This window comes from Herpailurus yagouaroundi, unplaced genomic scaffold, assembly GCF_014898765.1.
Source record: "Herpailurus yagouaroundi ecotype Mexico unplaced genomic scaffold, PumYag 210, whole genome shotgun sequence".
NCBI classification, from domain to species: domain Eukaryota; kingdom Metazoa; phylum Chordata; class Mammalia; order Carnivora; family Felidae; genus Herpailurus; species Herpailurus yagouaroundi.
Genome location: NW_024412441.1, coordinates 12,924,021 through 12,948,318, shown reverse-complemented (window position 1 = coordinate 12,948,318; position 24,298 = coordinate 12,924,021). Strand labels below are relative to the sequence as shown.

Below are 24,298 nucleotides of genomic sequence, written 5' to 3'. Positions count from 1 at the left end.
TCACCTGGGTGGTGGTTATACAGGTGCTTGCTTTAGAATTCTTGTTTAACTGCCATTATGTTTGGTGTGAGAACAAATGAAAATTTAAGGCCAGTGGGCCCTTTAAAATGCTCATTTTATTTTATTTATTTATTTATTTATTTAAAATTTTTTTTAATGTTTATTTATTTTTGAGACAGAGAGAGACAGAGCATGAACGGGGGAGGGTCAGAGAGAGAAGGATACACAGAATCCGAAGCAGGCTCCAGGCTCTGAGCTGTCAGCACAGAGCCCGATGCGGGGCTCGAACTCATGGACCGTGAGATCATGACCTGAGCCGAAGTCGGATGCTCAACAGACTGAGCCACCCAGGCGCCCCTAAAATGCTCATTTTAATTTACCATGCTCTTTTTCATCATCGATAGTTTAGAATGAGTTCTTTCAGTTTTTTTTTTTTTTTTCTTCTGGATCCCAGAAGCTTAGAAAGAAGGTGAACTTAGAGGAAAAATTTAAACGTGGAAATTTTTATTGGTGACAAAAGCATTTAGTCATTTCCAAGTGGAAGACTTTTATATAATTCAAAAGCAATTTTAAAATTCCAGTGAAATATTTCACCCCCTAGTTAGCCCTGAAAGTGTTTTTAGGTTGCTACACAGAAACATGCATAAAATGGAAATCAGCCCATGGTTTTAGTTGTTAGCCCTACACGAAATGGAGGGGGGGGGGTGTTGATGCTACGAAAACGGAGTCTATTGAACTCCGATAAATCAGGCTGCTTTCATTTCTCTAAAAGAGATTTAGTGTTTAGTTGTAAGATGTTTTTGAAAATGAAAAACACATAATAGAGCCCTTTAAGATATTTCATACTTAAGCTGAGCTTATTACATGAATATGCTAATGAAGCAACCAGGCGTTCAATTAGAGTCCCCTTCCTTTTGGAATGGTGGATGTAAAGCAAAAGAGAGTTGCACTTAAAATTTTTAATTGTAATGTGGTTTGGTTTTTCCTCCCTCAGACATGAACTTGGATAATACCAGAGTAAAGCCGAATATATATTTTCCAAGATTTAGAACTCAGCCATACTGTTACCAAATGAAATCTGTTGGCCACATAACCACGTTTCTGAGAAAATCCATGATTTTTGCATTTTTTAAAAGTTAGCACTAAGAATCCATCCAAGATGCAATTGTTTTTGTAATTAATTTGATTTCTTTCCCTAAAATACTGTTTTGAGGATAAAAATTGTAACAGAACAGAAGAAAGATGTTTTAGGATAGATTTATTTAAAGAATAACTTTTTCCCCTTAAAATCTCAATGTTCCACATACTAAGCACATCCTGTTAGACTCCTTAAGTATTAAATGCATCTTCTATCCTTGGTCTTTCTGCATTTAGCTTTTTTGGGAAGTATGTTTTTACCCACAGCATATGGTATGAGCTGCTGATTCAGTATTGAGTGGCTCTTTTAAGCTTGTTAGCTACATTCTGTTGATCAAAATGGTGCGCCGAACAGTCAGAAGAAAAACCAGTTCCTGATCTGAAATAAATTAAACACTGCTAATCAGCTTATGAAGAAGAAGAAATGAGTAAAGAAGATTTTGTAAGGAAATGTATCATTGCCTTCCTAGGCGGGTGTGTTTGGGTTAAGGGGGTAGGGTGTGGCTGGGGACGGGGATGAAAATGCCCAGAATGGTACGTATAGTTTTAGGCTAAAACTGGAAGTGGAGCCCAAATTAAAATAATAGTTTTCTGCCTGATGTTCTCCCCACTCCACTTTTCCTTGATAGATAGAGCTGCTGCTTTCTCTTAATTCTGCTTCGGAATTTACCCATTTTGCCTTCAGATGTCTGTGATAATTCTCTTGCTTGGGTGTCACGGAGAAAGTAGTCCCTTGTAGAAAACGTCACATTGCTGGTAGCGATGCCTCCCTTTCTCTGAAGAGGGAAATGGGGAGCCCTCGCCTTGCCTTTGACACAACAGCTTCCCCGCGTCCCTGGAAGCAGTGTTTCATGGTGTCAGACAACATTCAGAACATGGTCCAAATTCAATGTATGTTAGCATATTTTTGCTTTGGCTTGTGGTTTGTCCAACAGAAGTGCCCACACACATCTTTCATCCAGCTATGTGGGAAATTCAGCAGTGGCATGAACAATATGAGATGTTGGACAGCCTTCACTGGACCATCCTGATCTTATTTCTAGACTTGGTGAATAGAAGACCTGCTGTTTCCTTTGGTTCACCTCAAAGAGGTAAAGAGAAACTATAAACTCCTTTAAATGGTTAAATTTAGAAGGAAGGAATATTCTGTCAGTGGACACTTAATTAGTTCTAAAGAAAGAACAATGGCAGTGAATTCCTTGGTGTTCAGAACCAACCAGTAAATGTAACCATAGCAATTAACCTGTATTATCATGCTATTACTAGTGTGTTTATTTCCTAGAATTTTGGTGGCACGTAACTAGCAGTTAGTTTGATTTTACAAATAGTCTTGAATGGAAGTAGTTTAAGACCAAATTAAGCATAGTTAAATCTAAGACAGTGCAACTATTTTCAGTTCAGCCGCTGATCTGAAAATTTAATATGCACTGTCTAACCAGTGAGATGTATTTTATCCATCCTCTCTTCACATAATGATCAGGACTTCCTATTTAGTATCAATTTTCATGGGATATTTTATTGTTAAACATTGTGTGGCTCAGCCAAATCAATCATGAAAGTGACCTTACACATTGAATCCTTAGTATTACAACATGGATGAACAAGTTGGCCACATTGAATACTTGATGAGTATCTGAAAAGGACAAGGTACTGTGCTGGGTTTCTCTCACAGCTCTTAAAGGTCAACACTTCAGTCTGCGCTCAACAGAGGACACCTAAGCTCGGAGGTATGGTGACTTGTCTCAGTCACACAGCCAGTAAGTGGCAGAGCCGGGATTTGCACCCCAGGAGTACACGTGTCTCCAAAATCTGTACTTTTCCCGCTTTCCATTTAGAGCCTTAAAATATAGTTAGGAATCTGAAAGGCACACATGTGATAAATTTAATCTTTCTAAATATTATTTAGTGTCAAAATGAGTGGTGTAGGCAATGGAACAGGAGTTAAGGAAAATAGAGGGAGGTGTGGTGCAGATGTTAGGTATTTCTAATTCTGTTGTGGAAGCTGACATTCCTGTGGAAGGCTTCTCTCTGGGCTGCTGCAGACACAGCAAGAGGTGTCCAAGCACCGAGGCCCTGCTGCCCACCTGGTTTCTGGCTACAAGGTGACTCTCAGGGGCTTATTAACCCAAAGGATGCCGAGAAGCTAAGAAGCTACATTCTTTCAGAAGTTTACCCGTCACCAAATACTGACATCTAATCAAGTGATTGCATTGTACTCTGGACAAAAGATTGTTTAAATGAAAGATGATCAGCCAGAAGCTTGCAAAATGGGAGGATGAAATGAAAAGTCAGCAGTGTTTATAGCAGGACACTGAAGCTGGTGCCCTCAAATGTTCTGATCACTTGACTTGGAGGTTATGTATGTTCCTTCTTGAGCCGGGAATGTTTTATCCCGCCTATGGGGAATAACCCTGGAGGTTCTCTCAATCGCTGTGCTCTAAATATGTTCCTAGTGAGTAAACTGATGACTAAGCCTGCACAGGCCAGGACATGTGGCTGAGTTACAGTGAGCAGCAGTGTGGTATATCAGGAAGGCTGTTTGGGTTGCTTAGTCCCTGCTTCACCACTTAGCTGCGTGACTTGAAACCGCCCCACCTTGGCTCCCCCCCCCCCCCCCCCCCCAGCCTTCTGTGTTTTAAGGGGTTGCATTGTTAGAGTCAAATGGCCACACGAGGGCCAGGCAGGTGCAGGGTATGGAGGTAGCCCTGTGATGGTGAACGTCCAATGTGAAAGCATTCAAAACTTTAGAAACACTGCTGGCCAAGAGAATATGTGTGTAGGTCTGACTTTGTCCAAGGGTCACCAGTTTGTGTCCTCTAGGGCGGTCTAGTATTTCCTGATGATATGAATTATTTTTGCATACCTGCTAAAAAAGGACTCAAGCCTCTGTTGCAGCTTGTCTATGCTGGCATCCAAATAGCTACCCTGAGGTGGTCCTTGTCCTCGTCCTTCTCTCTCTAAGCACCACGCTTCTAATCTAGCTGGCCATTCTCTCATCAGCAATGGCACATGTGGCTGCTTTATTTTCTATGACTAGCTGTGATCTTAACATCCAAGTATGTTGAGTAGAAATATTCATTGATGATGTTTTTCCCTGAAACTCTTCTGGAGTCCCTTTACTAGAATCAGACACGAAGAAAAAAAGACGCAGTGAATTCTAAGCAGGTAGAATGGGGGAGGATGTCTGGTTACCTGTGAAAGGAAAGGCGAGGTGTCTGGATCAAAACAGCACCTCCAAGTCTCCATGAGCTTAAGTCCAGGCTTTGGGGCGAGTGGGGGCTGAGGAGATAAAGCAGGCTGTAACCTTTGGATTTGGCTCTGACTTAAGTAACCTTCATGACTGAAAAATAGTAGCTTGAGGGGTGCGTGGTCGCTCAGTTGGTTAAGCGTCTGACTTCCCCTCGGGTCATGATCTGACAGTTCATGTGTTTGAGCCCCACGTCGGGCTCTGCTGACAGCAAGAAGCCTGCTTTGAATTCTATGTCTGCCTCTCTCTCTTTCTCCCACTTTTTCTCAAAAATAAATTTAAAAAAACATTAAAAAAAATAAGGAAAAATAGTAGCTTGAAGCAAATCCAGACACCAATCAGCTGGGCGACAGGAATCCCTGGAAGGGTGGACCTGCTGAGTCTGAGTATAGTGGAGGAGTATGGGGTTCAATTAATAATAGCAACAAAGAAAAAGAAGCAAGGCGGCTTGGATTATCAACTCTGGAGATATCAAGACTCAATTTTAAAAAAGTAAATATGATAGAGTAATGCCCACTTCAACTATGAATTTTGTTCAGTTATAATAAACAAGCAATTTAAGAAAAATAGTATAAAAAAAAACCCCATGTATTTTAAGAGCATAAATCCGCCACTCTTTCTGTAAGATAATGTCTAAAGTTGCAAAATAAAGAAGTAGCAGTGTAAGCATGTTATTATAAAATGTGGAGACAAATGCCACCAGATTCCAGGAGCTGAGAGTGGCTACCTCTGGACAATGAACAGGGCAGTACTGAGAAAGGGACTGCAGTTTTCTATTATGAACCTCATGATAATACAATTTCTATTTTATTTTATTTTATTTTATTTTATTTTATTTTATTTTATTTTATTTTTTTCAACGTTTATTTATTTTTGGGACAGAGAGAGACAGAGCATGAACGGGGGAGGGGCAGAGAGAGAGGGAGACACAGAATCGGAAACAGGCTCCAGGCTCTTGAGCCATCAGCCCAGAGCCCGACGCGGGGCTCGAACTCACGGACCGCGAGATCGTGACCTGGCTGAAGTCGGACGCTTAACCGACTGCGCCACCCAGGCGCCCCCAATTTCTTTTTTAAAAACTATGTAGTTTTTAAAACTATAAAGTTTTAAAAACTTTCTTTCATGTAAAAGAAATTCAGAGGTAGGAAGTCTAGGTAAATGTAGGTGGCTCTGCGGACATCAGGGACCCTGGATCCCTTGAGCTTGTTTCTCCGCCGTGTGCAGCTTCTCTTCTCAAGGTCCCCTCATGGCCCAAGATACGACCAGGGCTCCAGCCATTGCACCCACATTTCAAGCAGCAGGAAGGAAGAGCTTGTAAGGATGTTCTTCCTAGCTTTAAGGAAACATGGAATTTGTACGCATTGCTTTCACTAGCATCTTCTCGGCTGGAACGGAGTCGCATGCCCATGCTGAGGGGGCTGGGAAATGCTGTCTTTTAGCTGTTCGCCCCCCCCAAAGGGCAATTGAGCAAAATTCATTCTGTAAAGTGCATTTTGGGCATGGCAAGGGATTTTTAATTTGGTGTTTATGTTTCTGCTTCTGCCCACCATCTTCGTAGCCCCACCTTTAATATTTATTTCCTCTCAAAGCATCATTTGGCTTCAGTTCTTTCCTTCTGTTTCCCATGTAATAACTTCTTTGGACTCCACTCTGTTCCGTAATCCTGTTTCCACTGAATCCAACTAACCTACAAACTCAGGACTTTGTCTGTCTTGACCCCAGTTCTGAACACAGTAGGCATAGAGTACGTTTTTAGGAAACACCTATGCACGGAGTAGGAACTCTGGGGGGACCTGGATTATTATTGACACCTTTGAGCCTGGACTCTGGCGTGCCCCAGGGTATATGACATGGGTGACATGACACCCTCTGGGCTGTCATGAAGGGTTGTGGAGGACTTGGACATCGGCTTGGCTGGAACAAAATGACCCTGCACAGAACAGACTGGTAGAGTGTTGAAGCCAGCATGCAGAGTTGGGGTGATGGGCCCCGGGTCTCATGGCTGGTTGGTGGCAGAGCTTCCTGGATGGTGGGCCTCCTGACCCTTAGGCGGCGCCTCCCACCACAGAACTCCATCAAACACTGAATTCAAGGCAAAGCCTCATCCCACGGGGTCACTAAGAAGACAGAAATGGATAATACATTTTTACGTATTCAGAAATTGTTTCTCTCCTCCCCTCATCTTGGGATTGATTAAGTTAGCTGGAAATAATGCACCTGGACTGATTTTTGAGCACCAGGTTTAAGTGGTAATTACTGTTCTTATACCTTGTTTATAGACTTTTGGAAGACGATAATACTTATTAAGATGATCCTTTTCTCTCCCACACACCCCCACCAGTTTTTCGCTTGGTGTAGAGAACTGAGGAGCCAGAACATAAATGAGCTGGAAGAAAGAACAGTTTCTTTTTTCTAGGAGTTGTGTCATATTTCTAAAGGGCAGTGCTGTAAATACCGTCCTCCCCTTGGGGAAGAAATCGTGCTTCAAGGACACCTAACCGGAGAGCAAATTCCAGGGGAAGAATGGCCGGTTTGGGATTTACACAGTCATTGGCCAAATTCCTGCCTTCCCAGAATCTTGCTGACAGAAGTCCAGAAGCCCAGCCCAGGGTCACCTCCTAAGTTTGGTTTTGTTTTTTGTTTTTTGTTTTTTGAGGCCGTTTCTTTTTTCTTCTGACTTTTCTCAGTAGATATTTGTGGCTTTCTTGAGGACACTGTCTTTTAGACTGCTTGAAATCAATCCGTGCCTGTCTCTTGGTTCCTTCTTACATGAAGTAGACTCCTATTTGTCCTCAGCTGGCCTCATGGTTTCCCAGGCAGCCCTCCCTCCAAGTCTCTCAGGGATTAGAGGGCAATTCCATCTACATGGGTGGGAACATTTGGTGAGCTTATAGGGGCATCACAGCGCCCCCCGGAGCTAGTCCCATGATGACTCCTGCCCAGGTTCTGTAGTCACACTTGGTGAGGTCCCAGGTGACAGCTCAGAGAGGGAACCACCTCCTGGGAGCCCTGGGGACTCAGCTTCTTATTAGCTTTAAGATGTCCTCTTATATATCCCACCTGGGCCCTGGCAGCCCAATGGCCAAGTAAGAAAAGTCCCAGCCTCCTTGGCCTGAAGCTGAGTTGCTTCCACTCCACATGTAGCTTTTACCCTCTCTGGTTCCTCTTGTGGAGCTTCCATATCTCTGCTGTTCTGGCCCCAAATGCTCCCTACTCATCCAGGCAGCCGAAGGACCGAGTTCCTGGAGCACTTTCACCACTTTGAATGTCTCAGGCCAGTTCTCCTTACCACACACAATTCAGTCTTCCCTTTGTGTCCAGCCTAGCTGCTTCCTGCTCTCAGCTTTGCCTGGGCTGGCTCCTGCTGTCTAGCTTCACCCCTTTCCCTGCCTTGGGGAGGACATGTTCCCTAGAGGAAATGGGGAGCATGTTGACCCAAAGGAGTGAAGAAGGGGTGCTGGGCTGAGAACAGCATGTCCATACACTTCCTTACAGGAGGCAAGGATTTGAAGAGATATGGCAGGAGAAAAACTGAGCAGTGTCTGCTGGTCTCAAGCCCTCAGTAACAATCAGCTGCTGCTGACTGGTGGTGGTGGCGGTGGTGGCAGTGACGGGGAAGAGGAGGAGCAGGAGGAGAAGGAGGAAATGGAAGGAACAGGAGCAGGGCTCTGCTGTGCTCTGTGCCTTGCTTCAGGGCGGCCAGCTGGTGGCTGAGTGGGATATATGCCAGCCTTGGCTGCACTGTGCCCTGGCCCAGGCTTTGTCTGCTCGGAGGGCCGCCTCCTTCTCATTCCCACAAAGGACCTGTATGAGCAATGATGGCCTCTAATGGGGAAAAAAAAAAGTGTCTTTGTGTCGAGACACAAAGAGCTAAAATCCCTGAACTCACAAAGGCCAGAGCTGGAAAAATGATTCTGAAATCTTGTAAAGGAATGCTGAATGGGAGTGTGAATTTCTGGCTGGTGGTGTAGTGAAATGAGGAAGGGTTTGGGAAAATCACTTTCTAGAAGCCAAAAGCTACTGAGCCTGTGTTGGTTTCCAAGTGGAAATCAGCCTAAGGCATCAGAGGTGTTACTCAAGGCCTTAGCTGGGGGACCCAGGGAGACCCTGACCTAGGCTGAGGGGAACTGAGCGTGGACAACAAAGGTCTAGAGGAAAGGAACTAAAGCCAATGAGCAGCCAGTCTGTGCCGTGCACTCTGCACACAAGCCTATAATTGATGCGGATACAGAAATGGAGGCTCTGAAAAGGGAAGTTACTTGCTAGAGGTCACTGAGCTGAGTGATGGAAGGATGGCTTCCCCCCATACCTCCTGCCCCCGAGTGCTCACCGAAGAGCACTGTCAGAATGAAACCAGCTGCTGCACTCCCCCTGCACCAAGCAGGACACAGAGATTTGAGAGCTGGGGGACTTTGCCCAAACGTGCTTGGCTGGCAGGGTTGGCGGCCATGTTGGCTCCTCAGCATCTTTGTAGAGATCTTGCACTCAGATTCCACCTGCAGGGTGAGTAGTGGTCTGCTGAGATTTCTGAGTGTTTGATTTATCATGCTGATGGGTCCTTCTTTCTCACTGTGGCAACAAAATGTGTCACATTTTCCTCTTTCATGTTTGAGAACTGCATCTCCAGGCTGTTTATTGGGCACTTTTATAGCAAGATACTTTCTCTCTAATTCTTCCTGGGGTTGAGGACTTAGGTATGGGCCAGACTCCCTTTGTGGGGAGAGGTGTCTAAGCCAACCTTTGTGGAGGTTGGCTGCTGATGCTGAGCCACCCACTCACTTGCGCCCTGCTGCGGAGGGACCATCAGGCCTGAGGCAGCTGTCTTTAACATATCGATCACCTTCTTATTTAGCTCATTTTGCTGGTTTCAGAATCCCTCATGGAGGGTTCAATTAAGATCTTGGAAGGAATCTGGGCTGTGTACATTGTCCTCAGTGGAGCAACTAAGAGATGAAAAGAGTAAAATGAAAAGCAAGACAAAGCCATTGCTTAGGTTAGGATAATTAGAATTCGAGGCTTCTTCCTTGGGAAGGGAAAAAAAGGGGGAAAAAAACCTGTCCTGGTGGTCTCCATTAGAGAAAGAAGTGTTTTATTAAACAATATGTAATCCTGCCAATTGCTTTCTATTGGAGCTTGAAGAGAGGCCTGGGAATGTTTCATCTCCCAGCACTTTTTCTGTACCTCCCTCATGACACTCTTCCCTTTCTGCCAAGTTATTTACGTCTGGCCTTAATGTTTAATTTTTGCCTTTAGATGGTGCATCCCTATATTTACTTCTGTGGCAACTTGCAGTGGTTTGTATGTGGAAGGTGCTCAATATATGATGTAATATAAATACATGGTGGGTGGATGGATGGAAGGATGGGTGGCTCCTTTCCTATAGGAAAAGTAGAACTTGTGGATTGAGGAGGGGATGGAGAAGGGGAATTGATATCCATTGTATGTCTCTGTCCTTGCTAGATACTGCATTTGGCACTTTATAACCATTCCAATTCCTTCCATCAGTGCAGTTAGATGGGTTTGTTTTCTCGTTTCAAGGTGTTTGATGTTCAGAGGGTTCCAGAATTTACTTATTGGGACCCTCATCTAGACCAGTCTGAATGGAAAACCCACCACACTGTAAAACTCAATCCAGCACCAAGCAGGCACCAAAAGTTGACTTTTACGGTGTTGTTTAGTCAGTACGCTGACCCTGAAATTATGTGAATGCAGATTAATGTGGAGTGGATTTGGGCCTGACTGAGGGTCTGCTGTGGGGGATGAGGGAGCAGCTGGCCTCCCCAGGGCCTGGGTGACTCAAGTGTCAGCCCCAGAAGACTGCTCCCCTCTTTGGTTTCAGAGGAGTCAGGACAGGTGTGGCCATATCCTCAGCATACCTGTCCTACAATGCTGTATGCTGGGACAGATGGCCTTCTCCCCTTCTGTGTCCCCCAGCCCTGCCTTCCCCGCTAGGCAGCAGACTGTACCCTTCTCAGTGCCTACTGCGGAGTGTAAAAGCTAAGAGCAAATGTCACCTGAATGGCAGCCTCAGAGGAGGAGAGAGAGGAGGCTTCATTCCAGGAGCCGGGGGCTGCCCCGGAACAGTGTTGGCCAGCCCTGGCTCTGCTGATGTTATTATCAAAGAAGACGGGGCTGGGAGCCAACAGGCAGCAGGGTTTGGGAGCCTACACTGTGGGTTTTGTTCTGGAGATTGAATCCTCTGTGTAACTTCCCTGCCTGATGGTGGTCTGCCCTGAGGAAGCATCCGGGTTCCAAAACCTGTCCCCACCAAACTGAGTGGGCCTGTCCCTCACAGATGCCCTGTCTTGTGTGGTGAGGGGCAGGACTTCCCTCAGCAGGCCCACCCCTTGTTCAGTTGCCCTCATTGCTCTGTCCTCTTTGAGCTTCTGACAAACCACGAAGCTACTCAGCTTTGGTGAACTCCCCATAAGCCCCTCTTCCCACCCCCTCCCTTGAGGTACCAGGGAGGCCTACTATTTCTTCCTTAAGCTTTGCCATAAACCACCCTCTGCAAGGCTTCTGTTATCAGTCATTTACTGGCAAGCGAGTCTAAGTGGAAACCACAGTATCTCCTTTCTCCCTGGTTATTTACACTTCAAGATCATATTGTGGAGAAAAAAGTTTGTCAGTCAAAGACGACTAATCATTTTTATTCATAAGGCCTTTAATAGTACACATTATTTTTTCATGTATGTCGTCTTTTGGGGTTGTTATAATGCCGCTTTATTGCATCCCCGGGGGGACTCGTTTGCTTACCTGACAGCTCTGGTAGGCCCAGGCTGTATTGGCGCATATTGTACAGGGTGGCCTTGTGGCCTTTGGAGTGGGTGATTGGCTCCTGGAGCACATCCCCCAGGTGGATGAAGAGATTGCCCCCTCCCCTCCATCAGGGAGTTGATGAGGTAGAGAAGAAAGTCCCCATGAGGTTGAAAAGACTGGAGGCCCTTGTCCTGGACCTTGTGATGCTAGCGGGAGAGGCGCTTTTGGTTAGGGTTCTAGGTAGGGCCCTATGGGTGCCCTTTGACCCTGCTTGTCCCTGGCTTCTTGAGCAACAGGGCTATAGGAAAAAGAGTCAGCCAGGCCCCTTTTGAAAATAGTCTTAGGAACTATAACATTGTTTGGGAGAGAACCCCCAACCCCCAAAAGAGTAGAAAATGAGATGTGTGTGAAAGTGATACAGTAGAGGGGTGTCAACAGTAGTCATGGGTGAGACATGTGTTGGCCCCCCACTCACTGCAGGGCATCAGCAGGTAGAAGGGACAAGACATAGGCTTCCACAGGGTAGCGAAGGTCACCACTGACGGACACAGGGGGACAACTGAATGGCCACCAAGGAGAACGCATCAGCCCCTGAGGTCCCTGTTCAGGAGAAAGAGTCTTTGGGGCTGGGGGCTGGGCTGATTCTGCTGGGGAGGCAAGGAGCCAAGGGCAGCTATGTTCCACTGTTCTCCTTGCCCACTTTGGCCACTGGCCTCTGCTGGCATGACCCAGAGAGGCAGAGGCTGCCTATCAGTGAAGAACTGGGCCTGAGCACAGGCATGTGCAGGAGAGGGTCAACCAGCAGGCCTGGAGTGCTTGCACCATACACATACCGAAGAACTGGCCCTTGACCTGCTCCTGGGAAATAACGTCTGAGCCCCTGGAAGATCTTGCCTTATAGAAGTGTCCTTGTACACCTGAACCCTTGTGTTATGACAGATAGTATACGCTTGCAACATGATTCATGGTCAACACCTGTCTGTTCACCTGGGGCCCTGGCCAATGCCGTATCAGTTTGATCTCTGGAGGGGCTGAATTGTGAGTAGCTACGGTCAGTTATGCGGGTGCTCCATGGCTGTGGGGCTGACCCCCCACCCCCAATAAAAACCCTAGACATTAAAGCTCAGGGGAGCTTCCCTTGCTGGCAAGACTTTACATGTCTCACATCATTACTGGGAGAATACATGCCCTCCATGTAATCCCACTGGGGAGGACCACTGGGTGCTTGCAGTTGGTTTCTCCAGGATTCTGCTCTCTCTTCTTTCCTTTGCTGACTTGAATCATACCCTTTCTCTGTAATAAGCCACAACTGTGAACCCTTCATTGAACCTGAGGGTGGTCTCAAGGACCCCCCAACGAAAGGGGACCTGAGCCCCATGTTTCTTTCAAAGGCCCTAGAGCATGTGGTCTTACTGATGCTCAGCTCTAAGAAGCTGGTGGGCAGTGTTATTTTTCTTTAAGTGGTGAATGAGGGAGAGATGTCCTGAAATCTCATCTCAGAGGCAGCTCTGCTTCTATTCTAGGCTGAGAAGCCTAGAATACAACCAGGAGGCCTGGGAAGTCACTTCCCTTCTCCAGCCAGCCTCCTGATCTGCAACACAGGAGGGCAAGCCAAACCGTGGCTAAGGGTGGCCAGTGCAGCCTCTGCAGTTCGGGCACTGTTCTTGTGGCTCCCCCTTCCTTGTGTCACTGGCTTCCCGGGTGTGCAGTGGGTGAGCTGGAGTGGGGAATGAGATGCCAGTGATGCTCTTCTTGCTCCTTCTGTGACCAGGTGGCTTATGTCACCACTGCCTTTTAAGGGGGCACTGGGATCTGGTTTGCACAGCAGGAGTGAAGCTCTTGTATCACTGACAGTGGAACAGCCTGATGTGAGCCCAGCCTGGAGCCCGCACACAGGCCCCGCAGGTGTGGTGCAGAGAGGATGGGGTGCTCACTGCGCTGAGGCTGTGGGAGCAGTGGGGCTTTGATGCTGTCAGGGGCAGGGGTTGCAGGGCTGTGACACCCAGGAAAAAGCTGCTCCCTAAGATGTCTCTGGGCCAGAATGCTTGATTCCGCCTCCAGTGCTTTTGCATTATTCCTGTTAGCTTGTTTAGGATGAATAAAATTGCCATAATAATAAAATCCTCCCCGTTTTATTATTTTGACTTTTAACCAATGGCAAGAGAAATCTCTTACTGGGGAGGGTGAGATGAGGTGAGAAATGGGCTGTGGAGGGGCAAATGTTCCCAATTTCTGGAACAGAGATGCTCTCTAGCCAGTAGAAATCTCCCTACAGCCCTCTTGCCCCAGGCTCTGGAGGCTCTGGAGAGAATCTAGAGAAGGTGGAACATGGAAGAAGGAGACTCTTGCACTTGGAGCATTTGGTTAATAGTATTAGAAGCTGGGCTGGCAGAGACCCTGTCACTGAAACATTAAGTCAACACTGGAGATAGCATTGTTAGAAATGTAATGAGGAATGGCTGGAAATTTGCGCCTCTCTCTCTCTCTCTCTCTCTCTCTCTCTCTCTCTCTCTCTCGACAGAGCATGCAGAGGAGGGGCAGAAGGAGAGGAAGAGAGAGAAACCCAGGCAGGCTTCGTGCTATCAGCACAACAACGCGGAGCTCAAACTCACAACCGTGAGATCATGACCTGAGCCAAAATCAAGAGTCGGATGCTCGGGGACACCTGGGTGGCTCAGTCGGTTAAGCATCCGACATCGGCTCAGGTCATGATCTCACCACGGTTTGTGAGTTGGAGTCTTGCGTCAGGCTCTGAGCTATCAGCCTGCCCTAGATTCTGTGTCTCCCTCTCTCTCTGCCCCCTCCCCCCCCAAGCTCACACTCTGTCTCTCTCTCAAAAATAAATAAACATTAAAAAAAAAGAGAGATGCTTAACCGACTTAGCCATCCAGGTACTTCCAGAACTTTGTTTTCTAAGGGAAGGAGTGTTAGTTGGGGCATACATTCAGCTTCAGTCCTCTGAAGCCCAAAGTCAGCAAGGTGGCTCCATGATGTTCTCAAATGGCCTTTACTGTGGCCTTTATCTGATTTGTAGGATTCCCTTCTCCATCTGCCAGGAGCCAAGGCTTTCCTCTCCTGCTCCATCAGAACCTGGTCTTGGAAGAGGCTCTGCTACTGGTCATTTACACTTTAGTGTGAATATGTCATTGTACTCCCTGTCCCGGAGATGTCTGCATTCCAAGACTGAACTTTCCCGTGAAAGTTGCTATTGCTACAAATGGCATTCCAGTTGTCCAAGAGCAAGGAAGGAGTTAGCTTAGGTGTAGGGACAATGTTAGCTCACATTTTTTCAGTTGCAGGATAACCTAATTCAGCCCATAGACGAAGGGGAAAATTATTGGCTCACCCTCATGGGAAGAAAGCTGAGAAGGCTCCCAGATTTGGAGGAAGAACTGTAGGCACCAGCGTTGGGGAGCGCAGCTGGGCTGCCTCTTCTTCCCTTTGCATAGTGATTTTCCGCTCTCTTCCTGCAGAGAGGGAGGACAATTACCTCCTGACCGCCCCTGCAGGCAGGATGCAGTAGACTGGCACTCAGCACCTATCCCACCCTCCTTCTAGAGGGCTGTCCTATACTGCAGAGCCTAGAAAGCTGAAAGCTATATTCCCCAGACTCTCTTGCAGCTACCAATCGGATGAGATGTGGATTCTGCATGTTAGATGCATTTGGACAAGATTTGAAAGGCAGATTGGAGGTAGAGCCTGGGCCTCTGCTGTTTGCTGCTGGCAAGGGGGTCTGTCTGATTTTTCTGGAGTGGCTTCTTCATCATGGTGGCCTTTGTGAAAACAGCTGCTTCCCCGATCATAGGAGATGTAGCAACCCCCTTAGTGCCCTGGCTCTCTGGGTGTGTCTGTCTTGAGAGCCTTTTTGGCTTTCCCAGTGATGTACAGGCTGTTTGCTAGCCCAGGGTAAATACAAAGTAAAGCCCATCGGAGACTAAAAATAGAATGAATAAGTTTTACAGCCAAGCAGAAAACCTGATCGAGGAAAGGGACTGGGAGGGCTGTTCAGATGAAGTTTGGGGAGGGGAAATGGAGTAGGTCTTTTTTTATTTTATTTAAAAAAAAATTTTTTTTTTCAACGTTTATTTATTTTTGGGACAGAGAGAGACACAGCATGAACGGGGGAGGGGCAGAGAGAGAGGGAGACACAGAATCGGAAACAGGCTCCAGGCTCCGAGCCATCAGCCCAGAGCCTGACGCGGGACTCGAACTCACGGACCGCGAGATCGTGACCTGGCTGAAGTCGGACGCTTAACCGACTGCGCCACCCAGGCGCCCTGAGTAGGTCTTTTTTTAAAAGATTGCAAATTCTCTCTGTGTCCCACAGCAGGAAAGCAAAGTCTCCTAGTGATGCTGACTGGGTCTGTCAGTTGTGTAAGCACGGAGGGTTGGACGGGGCCTCCTGGCTGCTTGTGGTGCCCGTCTTAGGATTCTGGTGCCCAAGTGTCTCTCCCAAGCACATAAGACCCTGCCTGGGGGCTATGGCAGCAGTGCCCTGCAGCATCACTGAGTCAGTGTCAGTGACCTAGGTGGCCAGGTCAGAGTTTACCACCTATAATAAATGTGTTATGCTTAAACCAGGTGGACTGCATTCTACTGCATTAACTTTGCCTTGACTGGTGCACCAGACCTAGCTTGTAATTTAAAAGAAGAAAGGGCCACTCCATCACACCCGATCCTCGTAAAGCCAATGGGGTGCTCCCCTGGCCTGCGGCGTGTGCCCTCCCTTATACCAGTGAGGATGTGGAACCATGGGTGATCCAGCCTAGAGGGAGGATGCCAGGTCCAGTATGTAGGTGGTCTCACTCCTTACCATCCAAAGGCTCTCACCCTTGCCATGCTCCTATAAAGAGGATTGTTCTGGCTCCTGGCCTCCCTTGTAGGTGATGGTGAACATGTGACACTCTTCTGGTCAATGAGATGCCAGCAGAAACTCCCCAGGAAGGCCTGGGCAAGCCACTTACCAGGAAGTCGCCCTTCCTACTGCCTGCTGGTGGTAACATAGACATGAAACTTGGAGGTGTGGCTGCCTCCGGCACCTGAGGTGATCAGCATGAGGACTAAAGCCAACATGCTGAAGATGGTGAGCGGGAGAGAAGGCGAGCTGGCCTTACTGCCTTACTATGGCACCTGCTCCCAGACCTCTGGCAAACATCAAATAAAACCCTATTTCTGTCTCTTTGTTCCTCTCTGTTGGATTTTCTGTTAATTGCAGCCAAACACATTCCTAATTAACACAGGAGGCACCCTATGATTGATAAGTCCGCTAGACCACAGGGAGGTGGGGCAGGTTTTTCAAAAGGAAGGACAGGGATATCGGTCCCAGAAGAAAGGGACAGGAGAGCATCCTGGGCAGACAAAAGGAAAGGCTCCAAAATCTACTTTGATGGGCCTTCTCAACACCCCTAAACCCTCCCCTTCAGGCAGCACTCAAACTGTGGGTATGTGCTTACTGAGTGAAACTCAGCAGGATTGTGACCTGATTATGAGCAGAAGGACTTTAAGAACATTCTGGATCTGGAGAAACAGAGACGATGGAGTATAGGTAGAGAAGGTCTATAAACTTGGGTGTTAATTGGCCGCCGAGATTAAAAAAAAAATTTTTTTTTAATGTTTATTCATTTTTGAGACAATGCGAGAGACCAAGTGCAAGCACTGGAGGGGCAGACAGAGGGAGACACAGAATCTGAAGCGGGCTCCAGGCTCTGAGCTGTCAGCCCAGAGCCTGGCGCGGGGCTCGAACTCATGAACCATGAGATCATGACCTGAGCCAAAGTCAGACGCTCAACCTACTGAGCTACTCAGGTGCTCCTAATTGACCACTGAGATTTTGATAAATACCACCCCCCATCCCAGGGTGGCCCTGGAGTTCAAGCTCTCTGACCCAGAGCTACCTAGAGCCATCCTTTGTAATAGCCCTTGCTGCAGTGACAGAAATAGTTTTTAGCTGTGCCGTCCAATGTGGTAGCTGTTAGCCACATGTGAGTGTTGAACACTTGAAATGTGGCTCCTGCAACTGAAGAGCTGAATTTGTAATTTAATTAAAATTTAATTTTAAATTCATTTAAATTTAAATAGTTGTGTGTGGCTAGTGGGCACTGCCTTGAACAGCAAAACTCTAGAGAATGGTCCTATATTTGTCCTGGAGGAAGCAGAGACACATGGAAACGGTGACCTGAAGCTCACAGAGGTTCTCACAGGGTTGGGAATGTGTGTGGAAGCTGCAGCTTTCGGCAGGAAGCTGGCCAGCCTTCAGTGGGCACATTTCCTTCCATCCTGCATCCAGATGGCCAGTCCTGCTTAGCACAGCCCATGGAGAAAGAGCTGGCATAAATTGTCCATGTTGGGTTAGCCACTTGGCAGATGTTTGCTAAGTATGGTTCTTGAAGGAATCCTCATGGACACTTGCATTTCTCCCCCCTCCCCTCCTCTCCTGAGCCGCAGTGACAGAGCCCAAGGGCCAGCCCTCACTTTGCTGATGTGGAAGAGGAGCCTCAGTGAGAGCAAGAGGTCTGCTGGCAGGCAGCCAGAGAGGCAGCAACAGGGCAGAAGGGAGCGCTCATCGCCTCTGGTTAAGTGATTCCACTGACCGTTTCCTTGAAAATGGAGTAGGAAGGGGCCAGGGAGTAATTTGCTTTGCCCACACTCCAGTTCTTCCAGCCAAGAGATCACTTCCCCTCCCTGGTCCCTCACTTGCCACTCCCCCTGCCTGGCTCACTTCTGTCCCTCATCAGCATGCTCACCTTGGACACCCTGCCTCTGAGGGCCTTCTCCACCTGGATGAAGAGCTGGCTGCTTCCCCCTGGGCACTCCCACAGCCCGGACTGCCCCGTGGATGTGTGGCTCCCATCCTGCCATACTGCGGGGCCTGGTCTCCCGGATGGTGAGGGCTGTGCTATCCTTTTCACCCTTGTCTCTCCAGCCCCTAATATGACGAGGCGGGGGGCTGGCCCTAAACTAGACAGTTACTTAACTCTCTGACCCAGGACAAAATGGGGGGAAATACCAAATTCCTAGGGGAGGTAGGGGATAGTGAGATAAATATGCAAGGGCCTGGCTTGATAAATGTAAGCTCCTTTTCTTCTTAGGCGAACTGAAGGGTAACCTAACACAGAAGGGAGAGGGTTGGCAGTCCATTGGGCATGGCTGCCTGGGGGTCTAAAACGTCAGAGGAATCATAGGCCTCCAACTTGGAAGGAAGGCAAGGACTCCTTTGTGCAGCTAAATCACCTGCCTGAGCAGATTATGCAGCTGGGGCATGGGGTCCAGAGAGAAAGGAGGCTTGCTGGGCTCCTCCACTACCACTAATGGGTTAGCTAATGGGTCTTAGCTGGAAGCAGGGTGATAGGAAGCTTTCATTCCAGAAACACTGTAGGCCAGTGTTTTTTCAAACTGCTGAGTGTGATTCATCAGGAAATCAATGTAATAGCTTTGACCAGCATTAAAACAAAACAGAATAGAAAATAGTACACTGTGTCACACTACAGTCTGTGAAACTTTTGGGGTAGGGGGAGAGAGTGATTTTGTAGATTAAGGGGGACGGGACCCATCCTTGAGGGACCTGTCAACTACTTCTCATCTCTAGGGAAGACACCCTGAGGGAAAAAGATGACCTCCATGAGGCTGTGGACTTTGCACTAATATGCTGATTAAGGTGGTGCCAAAAAAGGCAAGGTTTGCAGAGGCCAGAAGCAATCATCTAGATGGAACCTCCTTCCCCAGCTGGCACTGCAGAAGCAGTGGGGACTGCCTGGTCCCTCTCAGGGTGACACCTTGTGTTTATGGTGAGCTTATACTTTTCAGAGTTCTCAACCTCTCATTGAGTTTTTAGAAGACTCCTGAGAGGTGTGGGGGGGGGGGCACAATATCATTATCTAACCATTTTAGAGATGGGGAGACTGAGGATCTGAGCCAGCACAGTGACTGCCTGAGGCAGAACGAGAATTCAGACTTCCTAGCTTCCAAGTGAGTGCACTTTCCACACCGTGACGAGAGTGCTCTGTGTTTAGAGTGTGGGTTCAAGGCCCTGGATGTCCATTAGGAGCACCTGGGCAGCTTCCAAAACTGGAAGGTGCCGTTCAGCGTTCCTGAACAAATCTTGGGAGTGAGGGGATGAGGGTGGGGGGCAGAGGTGGGGTGGGTCCTGGGCATCAGTATCTTCTCAAGTGTCCTTTGGAGAATCTGGCGCACCACAAGGGTTGAAAGCCCCTGCCACAATGAGGCCAATGTCTTCTGTGCCTGTCTTCCTTCCAGACCTGGCCCTTGGACACTGGCCCAATTCAGCCCAGTTGCCTGCGAGATCCTTTGGTGCCCCCCACCCTCCAGATGGATGTCACTGTTGTTTTGCTGAGTAACTTCCCCAGGGAGCTGCTGCTAGGGCCTGGATCCAAGAAACAGGTCTCCTGGGGCCCCCTGAGAAGAGGTGTGATCAGGGAGGTGGGGAGGCAGGAGACTCTGACAGACAGACCGCAAACAGCTCAAAGAGGTGGCAGGCTGCATTTTATTCATCGTTAATTTAAACACCCTTCAACTCCTGTCTTGGAGTTACTGCTCAGAAAAATAAATGTATTGTTTAAGAAACCCTGCAGGCTCACCCCGCATGCTCTAACCCCCTCCTGAGAGAACACAGTAGCATAGAAAATGATTTGTAAAGCAAGGTGGAGCTTCCCTAGGGAGGGGAGAGAGGAGGAAGAGGCTGAAAGAGAGGGGAAGAGGGTCTTGGGCCAGGTTAGTACAGAAATCTCATCGCTTCTCAGAGCTTAACGAGGTGCCTGAAAGTGCCAGGCCTGCCCCAGGGGCAAGAGTCCAGGCCCCGAGTCCATGCTGAGGAGCCTGCCCTGGGTCGGGAATGGTTCCAGCAGCCCTTCCCCCGCCTCCCCTCTCCCCGCCTAACCCCCACAGTGTGCAGCCTTCAGTGGCACCGGCACCGCGATGAGCTCGCTGTACAACAACCCCTGCGACAGAGAAGCCCCAGCGCCTCTTCTGGACTCAGAAAGGCCCTAAGCAATCTGTCTGGATGTGCTTTCCAGACAGTGTGTGTGTGGAATTGTGCTTTTTGTTAAGAATGTAAGAAATTACAGTAAGACGGAACCACCTGGCCCACAGCTCCTGCGGTCTCCACCTCTGTGGACTTCCATATGCCTCAGCTCCCCAGAAACTTCTCCTTTGGCTGTGAGGGCTCAGCCACCCTCACCCCCAAAGCACACAGGAAGAGGGCATTTGCTAGGAGGCCACAGGGATGGAGGAGCCCTGCTGTAAATTTAGCAGCTATTTTCCAGGGTTTGGCTTGGGTTTGGACGCTGGCTTCTATGTAACACAGATTCAAATTCATGCAAAGTGTACGTGAAACTCCCCCAAGGAGGAGAGGAATTTTCCAGGCCCTAGTAGATCTCCAGGGAGTTAAAAATGGGGAATCTTTCTTCTCAACGTGATCTAGACTGGGATTTTTCCTTGGGGGAAGGGGCTAGTAGCTCTTTGTAAGGCTGGTGTATGAGTGCATGTAGGTGCACATGATGCTGTGATGTGTGAAGCTCCTGGACAAATGCCCAGGACTGACTGGCATTTTCCACAAACTGAGGGCATGACACTACCTGAGCCTTCTGACTCCTTCTCCAGGCCCAGAGGCTCTGGCTTCAATCAAAGGACAGAAGAGCCTGACCACCTGGCCTTATTAGCAAGCAAGGACATCAAGGGTGGCTTCTTTATTTGCCTGCTCATCTCTGAGAAGTCCCAGCTGCTCACTAAGATCCTGGCCTCTGTGTGGCCACAGCGGGTGTCAAGGGCTGCTTAGGGCCCCATAGCCCCAGCCTGGGAGGGGTGAGTAGGGGCCTAAGGTGAGGCAGCAACCTGAGGAGCGGGGACAGCGGCAGACTGTGGTGAGCTACCAACTTTGGGTCAAACTGGAGAGTCCTGCGTGGTGGGATGGGCCACAGTATCTAAGCGAATGGGGAGCCCTTTATTATGGGGCCTGAGGTTCAGAAGAACCTGCACCAAAGAAAGGGGTCCCTATCAGTGTCACTATTCCTGAAATGATGGTAGGACCCCGGTCCTGGTTCTCAGGGCTCACCCTCAAGCAGGATGCCACATAAGTCTGTAGATATGGGTCTAGGCTCCATCAATCCCCCTAATTTTGGGAGCCCAGCTTTTCCAGAGAAGCAGCCCCTGGCATTTGGAGCACTGAGCCCTCTGGCCTGAAGTGAAGGACAATGACATACTGAATTTGGGTGGGGGACTAGGGGAACATGGGCAAAAATATGAGCATGCCCCTGGATCCTGAGCTACCTTAGTATGCTGGAGGCTGGTGTTTCTCTGGGAGGTTGGTGAGAGGGGAGGCTCTCTTCCCGGCCCCCGTAAGCCATGCTTAAGGCTCCTTCAGCAGCTTGCTCAAGCTGCTTACAATGGTCTCCTTCCAAAGGCAGAACATAGGAGAAGAAGTGAAAACAGCTAAGGCTGCAGCATGAGCAATTTAGGATAGACTTTAGGAAGCACTCCTGACAGAGAAGACTGCCAAGGAAGGTCTTGAGTTCTTCTTCTCTGTAGGCAGGTCCTGCTCTTCCTGCAGAGACACGGTTCTGTGCAGTCCTGAGCACTGGTCAGGGGGATGGCTTGGACACGTCTTTGGCCTGTCTAGCTCAAAGAACCTCGATAGCTAGGTCTTAAGCTTCCTGTGCCGTTGCTGGGGCTCACTTCCTCTGGGTTGGCTTCTGTTTTGCCTGTTATTAAGTCCTCATGATCTAGATGCCTCTATCATGGGGATCTCTCACCCCCTCTGTATGCTTCAGATCCCCAGTTATTGCTTGTTGCCTGGGTGACACCTCTAATTGGATGCCTTTTCAGCTTTCCTTCATTTGGAGGGATAAACATGACACTTTACTTCTAGATCCTGTGAGAGGGCCTTGGCCTAGAGCACTTGTGCCTCTGAGTGTGCAGTCACTGCAGTGGGACTAAAGCCACGGCTCAGGTGGGGCAGGGGTGGGGTGCTCACCAGCGGGCCTGAGTGACAGTCATGGCGAATCCTCTCTGGAAGCCTACCCTTCAGGATCTAGCAAGACTGTCCTCTCTCCTGGCTGCTCTGTGTCACTAGTTTACCCTCAGATTAGGAGCTGTGTTTAAGTCCCAATCCTAATCTGAGTTAGAAATTAGCTACCCGAAGTAGCTAGAGAATCATTCAGATCCCAATGCATTTTTCCCTTCTTGTCATGAACGGGAAGGAGAAAGGGGAGGCTGACATTCAAGCATGACTCTTAATGCTGTGTGTGTGTGTGTGTGTGTGTGTGTGTGTGTGTGTGTGTGTTCCAGGCGCATATGCTTCCTTGGAGGCCAGGGGGTGCAGATTTCACGGCTTTCCATGCCTCTCAGGCAGACAGTGTGAGGTGTCCTGGTGCTTTAGGAATCTTAGAAGTAAGACTTCCTATCAGAAGCTGTATATATTGGTGTGTCACATTGTTGTTGCATTTGTCCTTGGGACCTTCTTTTCAGATGAGGAAAATGGGCTGAAAGGGCATTATTCATTTATAGTCCAAGACCCCCAGCCTTTTGATGAAGGCAGCATCTGACCTTCCTTCAGTTCAGTGACCTCTATGCAGAAGAGGGCGTCCCTCAGCTTAAGGATCATCCCAAGCAAAACTTTAACTCTAAAACCGCTTCCATCCACCCATTTCATCAGCTCCCTACCTCCTGCCTTCCTCCACCTCCAATACAGACTGTGCGTGGAGAAAAATCCACTTGATTGTCAGTGGGGGCCAAACAGGGTTTAGAATGGGATCTGTCCCCCAAACATTATGGGCTCTGGAGCCAGATTCTCTAACATTTGCATGATGGCTGCTTTCTGGTGAGGCAGAGCCCGGTCCTGCAGAGCCCTGACTCAGAGAGGAGGAGAAAGGGGTTCTGGGGACTGCACTCTGCACCCTCAGGTTCTCTAAAAGGGGAAAAATGAACTGCTCAACGGGAGTTAAGAAACAAAATCCACACCAACAAAGCAAGATCTCGTCTGAGAAGACTCAGACATTCCTGGTTAGTAATGAAAAGCATTCCCAAGGACAGCGCTGGTGAGAGAAAGGAGGGTTGGGGGGTTCTGAGATGTGCCTGGAGCCTCAAAGATCAGCTGGCTGAAGCAAAGCAGGGCTCCTACAGCGCTAGTGCTCCCCTGCTCCCTGCCCTGCCGTCCACTCTGGGTTTTCGGCATTGGAAGTAGCTGCCCTGTGTGCTAAGTGCACTAACTCCAGGCTGAGAAAGGCCAGCTGAGCCCCTTACCATCCCAATTTCTAAATCTCGGGGAAATGCCACAGTCCGCAAGTTGGTGCTATGTTTCATTCTCATTGCATAATACTACACCATTCTCCGTGTGTAGCGGCTGTTCTATTTATATACATCGGTAGGCAACATATGGCTCTCCCCACCCCCACCTGTCAAAACTGTGACTACATCACTTCTGACGACCAGAAGGAAGCTGCTAGGCTGGGCCAGGATTCTAAATGCTGCGGAGGTAATTCAGAGCCAGGAGAAGTTGCACCATATGCTTTGGGGTTGCCGGCTGCTTATGTGCATGGGGACGGGGTTCAATGCCAGTCCGCAAAACCCAGGGATGGCCCTCTCCTGGCTGCGGTACGCACCTGGTGGGGGTCTGAGGTGCCACTTTCTCTCTCCCTGGAGGAGAATCTGCTGGGGGCCACCGTTCTTCACGAGGGGACCCACGAGGAAAACAGGCTCCCCCAAAACCTGCCCTGGATAACATCAGGCCTGGCCAAATAGTATTTCTTTAAAAAAAAAAAAATTTTTTTTTTTGGTTTGATTTTATTGGATAAAGATTAAGAAAGCGCCAGCGTCTGAGAGAAGGAAAGCAAACCACGGCCGGCGGCACGCCAGCCCGCCGAGGGTCCGTGGCGCGGCCGGGCGGTCTACCTGGAGGCGCTGGTCTCGGCCAGCCGGTTGTTCATGATGCCCAGCGCGCCTACGCCGCCCGAGAAGCCGTTCTGGCGCGTGTTGACGCACACGCTGCGCGGGTAGCCGTTGGCCGTCTCGGACAGCTGCTTCTGCAGCAGCGCCAGCGACACCTTGTTGGAGGCCGTGAGGTCGCGCATGGAGATGAGCTCGCCCGACAGCCGGCGGCCCTCGGCGTCGCTGTCGCGGGCCGCGGGGTCGGCGCCGAGCGCGGCC

At 48.8% G+C, this 24,298-nt stretch overlaps 1 protein-coding gene across 1 annotated transcript in view; it reads right to left on the bottom strand.

The window, feature by feature from the left end:
* Positions 1-19,625: 19,625 nt before the first annotated feature.
* KCNK12 (potassium two pore domain channel subfamily K member 12) overlaps positions 19,626-24,298 on the bottom strand; it is a 54,841-nt gene continuing 50,168 nt past the window's right edge. Inside the window, exon 3 of the mRNA XM_040453808.1 lies at positions 19,626-24,298. This exon is cut by the window's right edge and continues 27 nt beyond it. Coding sequence (XP_040309742.1) covers positions 24,040-24,298 — 259 coding nt within the window. The 3' untranslated portion in view covers positions 19,626-24,039.